The sequence below is a fragment of the Plecotus auritus genome, assembly GCF_963455305.1.
Source record: "Plecotus auritus genome assembly, chromosome: 6".
NCBI classification, from domain to species: Eukaryota; Metazoa; Chordata; class Mammalia; order Chiroptera; family Vespertilionidae; genus Plecotus; species Plecotus auritus.
Window position 1 is genome coordinate 135,338,606 of NC_137773.1, and position 12,078 is coordinate 135,350,683.

Genomic DNA, 12,078 nt, shown 5'->3' on the forward strand with positions numbered 1-12,078 from the left:
CCATGTCTTTCTCATCTCCTTCCCTCTTAAGCAGCAGTCGTGTTGGCTTTCCATTCCACCTGGCGAAGGTGCCTCTTGCCCCAGATCTGGGACTACCGAGCAAATGGGACCCTGAGAGCTGGTGCTCACCTGCATGCCGATGACCGCGTAGATGAAGAACAGCATGGCTATGAGAAGGGCGACATACGGGAGCGCCTGGAAGAGAGGAAGCACCCGGCTCAGTACTGGCCTCTAGTCCCCGTGCTGCTCCGTACAGACTGAAGACCCACACGGGCCCACATGCTTTTCTATTCCACATTATGTTGAAAGAACATCACAGAGAGAACTGACTTTTTAAACCCCAGCCCAGCACAACGACTTCAGTCCTGAAGATGCCAGCCATGTGCACACCTAGTGTCACGGAGCTGCAGGCAGGACAGCTTCCCACAGTCGTCAACAGTGTATCCTAACCCGAGGCGGTGTCACCACCGACACTCCACTCTCATAATAACGCTTAAATTCATCACTGGATTCCTTTGTGAAAGATCTCAATTGATCAAACTGTTCCAGATCAGACATTTAGATGGCTCCCACTTTCTTGTGTGGGCCTGTGTGCATGGAAGCAAGAGGCTACTGTAGTTCACCTTGCCAAGGAAGAGCTCTATGCAAAATCACCTGGCCATCTGCTGACATGTTCCCTTAAGGAGAAGTCTTGGGAGTGGAATTACTGGGCCAGAGGGAAAGAACCACTTTCTGGCTGTCACTGTAGAAAACAAGACACTTTTCTTAAAATGCACACTTTCCGAAAGAACCACTGAGCTGGGGGTTGGGCCAGGGAAGAAAGGAGCTACCTGGGTGGTCGTCAAGCCTGGGTTCTCCTTAGGAACATCAGATACAAGCCTGTGTGTCAGGTCAGAGCCCTGGTCCTCTGACCCAATATTCTTCAACTGCTGTTTTATCCCCTCCCACGTGACAGAAGATGTCCATGTGCCTGGCACACCTCCAGAGAACGCCCAGATTGTTAACCCTAATGCTAGGCACACATGTTTAAAGCACTGACTTCCTCTCCTGCCCGCTAAAGGCCAGTGGTTGTGACACTTCCCGATGTGTGCTATCTCTGCACTGTGACCGCCAGCCGGGCCCAGGGCAGTAACACTATCCTGGCAGCTGGACCGGTTCTCTGAGTCTACAGGGCAAGCGTCAGGCTCTCCGATACCTCATGCATTTTCTTCCTAGTTTATGGAATATTTTAAGAATTCTGTTGGCACCGTTTCTCAGGTTTTTATGAATACTACCCCATGACATGAATTTATCTGTAAAAAAAAGTTTAGCAATTTCTTTAAAAGTAAGAATGATATTATTACATGAATTCATTGTGTTTTTATAGCAGTTCACAAACTGGTGCTTTTTCCACTCCATATTAATAACTGTCTATCTAGGGTTTCATCCCTTACCAAGATCCAGGCTCAACCACCTCAGGCCCCGCTCCGCCCACCTGTCTCAGAGCTGCATTCTGGCTCCTCCTGCATTTTCCCCACCAGGACTTGTGATTTTCCTTCTTTGAGTTTCTGGATCTACTCCCTTCTCCTCTTTACGTGTTCAAATCCTACCCACTGAGGAAAAACGTTTCCTGGGATGTCAATGCTGGTCACTTCAGAGGTGGTGGGGGTCAGTGTGAACTTTTTCTTTTTATATCTTTGGATCACTTCCCTTGTTAATGTGAGCATTTATTACCTTTGAATTAAAATAGTCAAATAAAAAACAAGATGTATGATTCATTTTCTAATGCTTGTGCCTATCTACAAATTCCCTACATGGGTGTATCTTTTTAACAAGAATTTATACCATTCTCAGTCCAGAGGACTCGAGTACCGGGCGGGGTGCTGGAAGGCACGGGAGAAGCCAGGTTCTGTCCAGGAATAGACTAGAACCAGGCTGATCAGCCTGAAGAATCACAGTGATGAATGAGACCTAGTTTACGCCTAAGTGTCCTCAACTCCATAACCCTCCCAGACACTGACTAAGACACTGGTGAGATGTGCTGGCCCCGGCGAAGTGGTCCTGGATTTGTATCTAGACCAGCTGACAACAGGACCGTTGCAGCCGTATGAGGAGAAGCCACCCTAGCAAGAGGCTGTGAGGCTTCTGGGGTCTCCTAGGACCCAGCATGCTCTCGGACATCACCATTTACCACCAGGCTTCCGGGGGAGGACCAGACTGAATACTCAGAGGCTCCACATCTCTCTTTGCTCCCTTTAATGAAGGGTCAGGTCTCTCCAGCAATCCGTATTCTCTACTGACCTAGGTGGTCATGTGACCCGGGCAGTCACATGACCTAAGTGGTCAGCGGTCATGCAGAAGAGGGTCTGGATCTGCCACGACCGGGGACAATCACTGACTTGCATAGGCTCTTCAGAGACAAAGAGAAGCCCGTGGCCCGGCTCTTACCTGAAAGGACTTAATGAAGGTCCACAGCAGCGTCCGGATGCCTTCCCCCCTGCTGAGAAGCTTCACCAATCGCATCACTCGGAAAAGACGGAAAAAGGTGATGGAGATTCTATTGCTCTCTTCAGAGTTCTGAAGGGTTATCATGGAGAGGTCAAACCCAATGGAAAGTAGAACATGCAACACTTTCAGAAAAACAGCAACAGATGCAAACACAGGTGACAGAAGTAAGAATTGAAGATGTGTTTCTAGGGCCTTTTCACCTTGAAAAGCATGATATGAAAGGAAAAGTTACATGCTAACAACACAGGGCGTGGAAAACTGTGTCCACACAGCACATGCATGTCCACGTGGTCTAGTGTGTTAAGAGGTGAATGCTGGGCTGGTCAAGAGTACTGGACACTGATGATGAATGCAAACCACTGCAGACACTGTTCTGGAAGAACAATCATGGAGAATACAGAAACACTGGGAACTCGACATGGCCAAATAAACTCAAGGAAAAGGCCCAGCCCCTGGGCACTAGTCGCTGGTCTTACCCCAGGTGGAGCAGTTGGGACAGGGATATTTTCACTTTCAGTTGGCTTTAAGAAATCAAAGATTGAACAGGAATTAATGAACTGGGAAGGAAGCAGTGGTCCGGGAGGACATCCCCTCCCCCCTTTAAAAAATGTGTGGCTAACGTCTTAGGACGACACACCTGCTCCCTCCCTGAGAAAATGCCAGGGACTCTGCTTGGAACTGGACTTGAAGGAGGGAAGCCATGGACCCAGGCTCACACTCCTTTCTGTCACCTCCAGGATGTGAGGTTCCAGGGCTGACAGGCACCCAGGAACGATAATGCTGCATGACCTCAGCTGTCCCTACATCGGAATGCAGAGTGGGGCTCTCTCTGTGTCTTCTGGGGAACCTGGCTCTCTTCACTGAACCTGGGCTGTGGGTCTCAGAACTCACTGCTTTGCAGTGGGTCAACCAAACTCTGAGGAACAGAATGACTCTACCAAACGGGGCAAATGGAGTGGCAGCTGCCTGTGGTCCACAGGCCCCCTGGACCACACTCTGATGCTGGGACCACACACCTGCACAGCGTGTGTCCCATGATGCCCTCTCTGGCGGGGCTGGGGGGAGCTAGGCAGTCAGTGGGGGCAGGAGATCTATTTTCCCTTCACTGCCCACTGGCAGCTGAGACTGCTGTTAAGGGAGACAAAGCCCAGCTCTGTGTGACTACTGGAGAGCAACAGCTCAGGACCAGCCTGCCCTGAGCTTCGGTAGCTCTGCCCCAGCAGAGGTCTGGGGGGGCCCCTGGAGCTGGGGCCCGGGGGTGCAGAATCACAGCACTCACCACCCTGTTTCACTGCCTCCCCCTCAGGCTGGGAGCCCCCAGAGGGCAAGGACCTTGCCTCACTCCACTCAGTGCCCAGCATGGGATCTGGCACTTATTAGATGCTCGGTAAGTGCTTCAGAAAACACAAAGGGGTTTTAAGAAAACTGCAGCAAATATCAGGAGGCATCTTTACAATAAACAGGGTGGGCTGAACAAGAATCCGGGAATGATGGCCTTTCTCTTTCCTTCAGGAGTGGCACCTCTGCTGAAGCAGCTGGTCTACCAGGTGACCCCCAAGGCAATGAGGCTCTTCTGGTTGGGGCCCAGCACTGCTGCGAGCGCTCGGGCTGCTAGGTAGCCTTTCCGCACGCACGGTGCCTCGGTGCAGCTAAGGGCTGTGTGCGCCGTGGAAGCACACACCAATCTGATAGGTCCTCCTCCCCAGGGATACAGGGAAAATCACAGCTCCATTCTGAAGTCTCACTCTTGTCAACAGCTGCCTCTTAGGAGCAAAAATAAAATTCCACGAAACTCATGGAAAAATACGGGCACATCCATCACAACTGAGATTCAGCAACGTGATTACGCACCCAGGACTAACAGGTCTGATACTGTACAAAGGGCTCCTGGGCCACCTGGGGTGCTCAGGAGGTGAACTCTGCAGTGGGTCTGTCCAAGCCCAGGTCACCATTTTTATTCTCCTCTTCTATCATCTCACCTCAAACAACTGACATCTCCTGAAAGGGACAGATGGTGGTATTTAACTTAAGGCTTTAACAACTGAAGGAATTAGTTTTGCTGAGCTCTCGGTGTCTCCCACACCATCTCCTGTGTGCAGGAAGGCTTTCAGTCAGCCATGCAGCTGGAGTGTGAGGCTGTGAGAGAGTGTGTGTGTGTGTGTGTGTGTGTGTGTGTGTGTGTGTGTATGCTTGTGCACACCTCTGACACCTATGCCAAGGGGACCTGAGCAGGCATAAGACAGAGCCTTCTGCAGCATACACTTAAAATGTCCATACACAGCCTGTGAGTTGGGCCTGTGGGAGAATGAGGAGGCCTGTGGTTGGGGAAGACACGCTTCCTGGCCACTTGCTCTGGCCAGGCCCCTTCTGCTGCTGCTTCTGTCCTGCTCCAAGTCTGAGAGACCTTGTACCGCCCTCTTCCTTCTGACATGGGAAAGTCAGCAGCCACCCTGACTTTTCAAGTGCCCATCTCTCTTTCAATCGATGTCTTTGAAGCTGACAAATCTTGGGCTATGGACTTGAAACCATGGATATTCTTTTGTTTAAAAAAAAAAAAGCAAAGAGGAGGAGGAGACAGCATTTGTGGAGGAACAAGGCAGCACAACATGCACAGGAGGAAGGAAAGGACAAACAGCACATCAAGCAGCGTGCACCCGAGCGGCCCACGGAGCCCTCCCCGCCCCACACTGGGCAGGAGGCTGCTCGGGGAAGGTGTCGCAGGCAGCACGAGGAACAGTGCAAGCTGCTAAAACATCTTACATGTTGGAAGGACCCTGAGGATGGCTTTGCTCAAACTACAAACGCCAGCCTGCAGCAAGGGCAGGCCAGCTCTCACCCCGGGCAGCACATTAGGACTGCCCAGGGATCACTGACGAAATCTGATGGCTAGGTCCTGCCCCAAAGATTCTTATTTCATTGATGGGCGAGGGGTGCCTAAGCTTTGGGCTCCCAAATGATTCTAACTAACGTGCTGCCAGAGCTGGGAACTGCAGTCCTGGCCAGGGGAAAGCAGGCCACATCTCCAGCGGACCACCCACACCAGCTATTTCCCTGTAGGTATGGATTGGCCCTGCAGAGTGGGAAACCTAGAAAAGCCCACCTGGGCTGTTAGAGCCAACGGTGGGTTCTTTGGAGGTTGACGGGGGTTCAGTACTTGTATGCACAGATTAAACTCCACCCCATCTTCCTCACAAGGAGCGGAGGAAGACACTCTGCTGGGCCCTGGGATCAACCACTGGACACCCCAGATGGGGAAAGGACTTGCTCCCCAGGCAGCTGTTAGAGGGGATTCCAGTGTCACCTCAGGGCTGGGACTAGATGACCTCAGGGGCTCCTTCCAAGCCTGAGATGCCACAGTCATTAGCTGGGACCCCTCCAGAGAGATGATCAGTAGCCTCTGGAGGCCAAACTATATGCTGGGTCAGGAAAGCTCCTGAGATCCCTGGGGCTCTCCTGATGTTCGCTCCAGCCCCTTCCCACAGGGCTCTCAGTCAGCCCCCAACAAGTGCAACCAAAGGGATCAGTCTGCACTTTCTGAATTAATTCCCACCTTTTTCTGGAAAAGCTGAAAGGATGCAATTTTTCAATTCAGACAGGAAGCAAATCAACATCCCAGAACCAGTTAACCTGAGGTGCCCCGGAGAACCCAGTCTTTGGGGGACCGGGGGGGGGGTTCCCCTCTGATGACTTCTGACCTGGTATGTAACACCTCTGGGAGGAAGGGCTTGCTGAGTCTGTGTCCAGAAACCAGCAACCTGGTCCCCAGAAAAGGGTGAGCATATGGAATGGAAGGCTGGACAACCTGACTGTGGGCTCAGAACAAGAAGCTGACTGCAGCTATTGGCCACCTGGTCTGAACCGGGTGCCTGACAAGCCAGGGATAATTCTAGGGTCCCTGGAAGTGGGTTCCCTACTGACCTTCGACATGCTCTTCTGTAGGTAATAAAAAGGCAGACGTGGGCTCTACGCAAGTACGTTGCCCCCCAGCAATAATGGTAATGGCAAAGCAGCCATTCTCAGGTTAGGGAGAACAGGATGCGTTTCACCAAAGAGCAAACGGGCATCTGAGAGGGAGCAACAGTGAGCCTGCCAGGCATCGTCTGACATTTTAGCAGCTTGGTAATGTGACGATGGAAGTGCTGGAGATGAGTCCGTGAGAGAAATGAAACCATGACAGAGCAGGCCAGGGCCACGGGAGGGCGACAGGAGGGAGAGGGCTGGGTGAGCATGCAGGCAGGACACGGAAAGGGCCATCCAAAATGTTTCTGCAAAGAATACAATGCAAGCTCGATTTCTCATTTCCAGGTCGGATCATTCATTCCTGAAGATTTTGCTGGCAAGCCACAGAGCCAGGCATGACTGACCACGATGGCCTCGGCTCAGGCCCAGACTGGAGACAACGAACGGTGGGGCGGGAAACAATTTAGATGACCATGACCAACAGCATGTCCTGTGAAACTCAGCGAAAACCAAAGGTGGGGAAGCCCAAAACAAGTATACAGTCTTAAAGTGCGCTTGCTTTAATGACTTCACCGTATATATGTATATATATATATATATACTTGCCGCTACAATTTTCTAAAAATAAAACCAACATGAAAATCAATTAGGCAACAGAAAATAAAGATCAACAGAAGTTGGGGGAGATAGCACAGAAGTTAATATTGCAAATAATGATGACGTATGGCAGCTAAAAACAGCCAACAATGGACCAAGAGCGTTCATGCTCAGCTGACCCAGGAGCTCTGGGGACAGGCCACTAAGAGACACACTAGGTGCTGCTACCCTGGAGGCCGTGGCAAGTGAGGGCGAGGGGGGTATAGGAGTCAGAAGCCCCGCTGAGCTAGCTCTACCATCAGAGGTTAAAGACCCAGTCTTGTTTATCTCTGTGCCTCTACAAAGCTTCACCTATGGTCTGAGAATTCTAGACGTGCAATAAACATGTGTTGAACAACTGAATAAACGAGAAGGTGGCTAGAGCATTCGTTCTGCACTGAAGTCTCGCACAGAAATGCTAAGAGCTCCCACCGTGGCACTCTACTGGCCTAGGGCAGAGAGCTGGCATTGCCACCCCCTGAGGAAGGTTCGGCCTCAAGCCACGTCTGGCTGGGAAAAGGTCGCTGACTGAAAGGACAGTATGGGAATGATTACCTGTGTGATCCTGAAAGTCTCAGTGAATGTCAGGAACGGGCCCAATGCCAGCCTGTTCTGTGCAGGTACCCTGGTGTAAATGCTAACTAGAAAACTTACTGTGGTGGGCTTTTGTAGACCTGACTAATGAAGTTCATGAAGGAGGACAACACTGAGACACTGATGAGCGAGGCTGGGCAGAGGGGACAGAAGCAGTGGGCTCCTGCGCCCGGCACAGGGAGAGGCAGCCAGGCAGCCAGGCAGCCAGGCAGCCAGGCAGCCAGGCAGCCGGGCAGGTGCTGTTGCTGAATGAACCGGTGCCACACCCCGCCAGCCAGCAGGTGGATCCAGCATTGGAGAGCTGGCTTGTTCGCTCAGTAAACAAGCCTTGGCCACATCCTGGTGCCCAGAAACTAAGCATTTACACCCAACCCTAGCACGAGGCTTGCAGCCCCGAGCGCTCTAGGGAGACCTGCTGAAAGTGTGGTTTATTCCATTTTTGTTTCCATTACAGACCACCTCTGACTTCATAGCGTCTGTTTCAGAATTTCCGTGCAGCACACTGTAAGTGATAAGCGCCTTTCACAAGATGACGAAGCAGGCAGACGTCTGCTCATCAACTCTGAGAGAACCCAGCGGCAGCCCAGTTAGGGTCCTGCTGTGTTCCTATTAGCATCAGATTACTGTATGACCAAGAATAATTTATACATTATGAACAGCAATTTTATAGCCGACTTATGGAACATTTCACATGAAGTGAAATTTTCCTATGTCTGGGTTTATGGAGGTTAGGGGATGTAAAATGCCATTTTGTACCTTGTCATGGCATGGATTTGGGTGTTATGAGGCTTAAGTCACACATTCATGCACATGCCAATGTCTTAGCCCATTTCACTCATAATTGCATGGGAAATCTCCCTACCACTTTGTGCTTTTTAGCAAGTATTTTCACAAATATTCACATCATTTTATCACAACATACCTACGAAGCAGGGAGAACAGATTTCATTCACCCCAGTTGACCCAAGAAAGAACTGAGGCCCAGATGCAACAAGTCGTTTGGACCAGGACTAGAACCACCAGGCCTTGGACTGCATGTCCCACTGTTCCATTCTCCAGAATCAGCCTAGCCCCAAACAGGTGGCACAATGGGGATTTCATCGTCCTTATTTGACACAGGCTGTCTGGGCACCAGGATGGACCGTACGATCCTGCCGATGTCAGCCAGGCAGAGCGTGGCAGCCGAGTGTGGGGAGTAGCGCGGCTGGGGATGTGGAGCAGGAAGCCAACACTGCACAGCGGTCCCCACAAAGGACTCGACACAACCTGGCACACACACTGGACACCCACAAAGACGGCAGGTGCCCTGGGACAGGCCAGGTGGGCAGGGCCATTTCTGCCTGCCTCAGGCCTATCGGTCTTGCCCAGGGTCAGACCCAAGAGGAGCCGGCAGGATGTGGGGCTCCCCTTTCTCAAGCCTCTTCATTTTGAAGGGGGGTTCTTGGGATGCTTCTTGGGAGGGAGGGTCGCTGCACCTACCCTGCTGCTTAGCTCCTCATCAAAAGATGTAACTGAGGGCAACAAAGGAGTACTGACTCCCCACACCCTGGATGCACATAGGCCTCCTTCCCCGGGTCCTGGGCAGCTGTCAAGCTGCATCACCATTTTGGGAGCTGGGATGGGAACGTTCCCCAGTGTCACCCGTCAGACTCAGCAGACATGGGACAGGACAGGTGAGGACACCAGCAGCAACGGCCACATGCTCAGGGCACAGCTGTGGGATTTCCCTCCCGTGCCTTCGCAGAACCATTGTGGGTACCAGGGCACACACACTATGAACTCCATTTTATAGCTGGGGAAACTGAGGCACAAAGCAGGCAGGTGACGTGCCAACGTCACACAGCTAGTGGGTGCTGATGTGCACACACTCACATAACTCCTAGCTCTTAACATTGTAACAAGATTTTCTATTAAAATGTTTTAGTTCCAAAATAGTCATTCTACATTTATTTTCCCAGTCTCTTTCAGGGGAAGGGAGTGGGGTGAGGGTGGGGAGACCAAAAATGGTCTTCATCTTTCAAGAGAAATGCGTGCCTGTATTTCTAAAACATACAGAGGTCCCTGGGGTGGGGGGGCACAGGGGGGTTCGTTTCTGGTCTCCTCTATGTCAGACTTAACGAGAAAAAAATGACGTTGTAGGACACAAAGTTTGCTACTTACATTCACTTCAGTTATAGCAATATCAACGACGCTACCAACAACAATTAAGGCATCAAAAGTGTTCCATGCATCAGTGAAATAGTGCTGTTAGGGCAAGCATTCAGCCACAGAGGACAGGAAGCACAACAGGAGAAAAGAAGAAAAGGACAGTGTTATAAACAGGGAACATTCTAGCGTTATGCCACCCGGCTACTTGAAAAACTGCCCTGAAACAAACATGTTATACATACATCACCTTGGAGATCACTTCTGACACAGAAAATAAGAACCGTGAGAGATGCCTCGCTTGCCCTGCCTACTGGTGCCCTGGGTAACGCTGCAAAATAGCCCGTCCTCCAAAAGGTGGTCTGTGTCTAAAAAGGCCCAGGCTGGGGCTCTGCCTTGTAAAGCCTCTTTTCTGCAGCTCCTACTAGGAAACTCCTGGTTTTAGATGAAGTGAGGCTGGGGTCTGTGACTTGTCCAGGTGATGCCAGTGCAGGCGGGGAGCGGGATGTACACAGACGAAGGGCAAGAGGCAGGCGGCCGCGGGCGGGCGCATACTCACGTCGGCTTCGCTGAGGGCCACGTCTATAATGCTGCCGATTACGATGAGGGAGTCAAACGTATTCCAGGCGTCACTAAAATACCCCTGGACAGAGCAGGCAGGGGGCAGACATTTATGAGCATGTATGAATGAAACGCCACACGGATCAGATGGGCACACATCCAAGGCCCCGCAGCACCCACGGCAACCAGGGTAGGGGAGCCAAAGGGAGGCAATACCACTGCCCACTGGAAAGGGCACAGTGGATGGTGTGCGCCTGCATGTGTGAGAGAGGCTGCCCATACGCATAGACACATGTCCACAAGCATGCACGCACACACACACACATGCACGCACACGCACACAATGCAGACCCATGGTCCTGAGCAGCATAAACTGAGCAGAATATCTGCAGGACACAGGGAGGCATTTGGCAACTCTGCCCTGACACCCAGAGCGACAGGCCCAAACAAGGAGCGAAGGAAAGTAAGGCTAACTTGGCCATCATATGCTGATGGAAGAACAAGCCCCTCTGACTCCTTCCACAGGGACCCAGTCACCCACCCCTTCTCCTCCACTTGAACACTGTCAGCAGACATTCCCCACACTCTCATTTCTGTGCCCTTAAAACAAACCAGTAACCCTTCCCCCTCCTCACCAGCCAACAAGAATTACAAAGGGTGTGCCTGAGACAAGTCCCTGTCTCTCAGTGCTCTGTCTAGCAGGGCAGACACAGGCAATGGCTGGCAGGGAGGCAGGCACCGGGGTGCACACAGGTCCGAGGCACCAAGTCGGGGCAGAGAAGCTCACTGGGGAAGCCAGGCTGTCTCGTGAAGGAAAAGAGCACTGACGGGTGATGAAGGTGCTCAAGGGGCCCCATGACCACCAAGGGAAGCCCCAAGTCACCAGCAGCTTCTCCTTGCTCCCAGCTCTTGCTCTCTCCCTCCCTCCTCGTCCTCCAGGCTAAGAGGACTCCTTTCCATCCATCAAAACTACCACCAAGTTCTTCCCCACCTCCTGACTCTATCTGCCCACATCACTTCCTCCCTCAAGGTTAGATCAAATGCTGCCTCCAGGAGGGGACCTTTCAGACCCTCCTGACCCACCCTCACCATGGTGACTGCATCTCTCTTAGACCTTGGTCACTGAATCTGGGTCTTTGCCAGCCCACCACTCCGAGGAGGAGACCTATGCTGATGGTTCCGGCCCCTCCTCCACTAACCCCAGTATTGACCCCAGAGCCTTGAACTAGGTAGTGCCTGACCCATTGTAATGTCTCTTCCTATCAGACTTGCCGCCCAGTGCTTGTTTTTCCAGGTCTTCAACTCTTGCAACAATTCTGAAGGCACAACATCCCCATGAACGCGACTTACAAATCCATATACACATGCCCTGTTTTACTTCCTCTTCCTGGCTCAGCAAAATAGGTGCTACATTGGGGCCTGTTGTCTCCTGATACCCTCAGGAAGGCCGAGATCCCAGGGGGTGGTGGGCAGCACTGCACACAGAGGCTCCAGGCTGCAAGGCCAATGACTCTCTGTAAACCCACTGTGTCTTCTTAGAAAGTCAGAACAGGTTTTAGAAATATCAATTCAGATCTGAATAGTATGAAAAAGAGGCCCCATGTGCTCACCCCTGGGTACACTTCCCACTGGATCAAGAAAACCAGGACAGAGGTACTTTGACGTGTCAGGTCCCGTGAACCTGTGATCGAACGC

At 51.8% G+C, this 12,078-nt stretch overlaps 1 protein-coding gene across 3 annotated transcripts in view; it reads right to left on the reverse strand.

The window, feature by feature from the left end:
• Positions 1-12,078, reverse strand: part of CACNA1D (calcium voltage-gated channel subunit alpha1 D) — a 311,586-nt gene that overhangs the window by 37,185 nt on the left and 262,323 nt on the right. For 2 of the 3 annotated variants that reach the window (XM_080675937.1, XM_080675936.1), the window contains 4 exons: positions 9,838-9,921; positions 2,964-3,008; positions 2,428-2,556; positions 130-195 (listed from right to left, as the gene is read on the reverse strand). In XM_080675937.1, the coding sequence (XP_080532063.1) occupies positions 130-195; positions 2,428-2,556; positions 2,964-3,008; positions 9,838-9,921 (324 nt within the window). Of the gene's footprint in view, positions 1-129; positions 196-2,427; positions 2,557-2,963; positions 3,009-9,837; positions 9,922-10,381; positions 10,466-12,078 lie in introns of all 3 variants that reach the window. The other variant, XM_080675938.1, reaches the window with a different exon arrangement.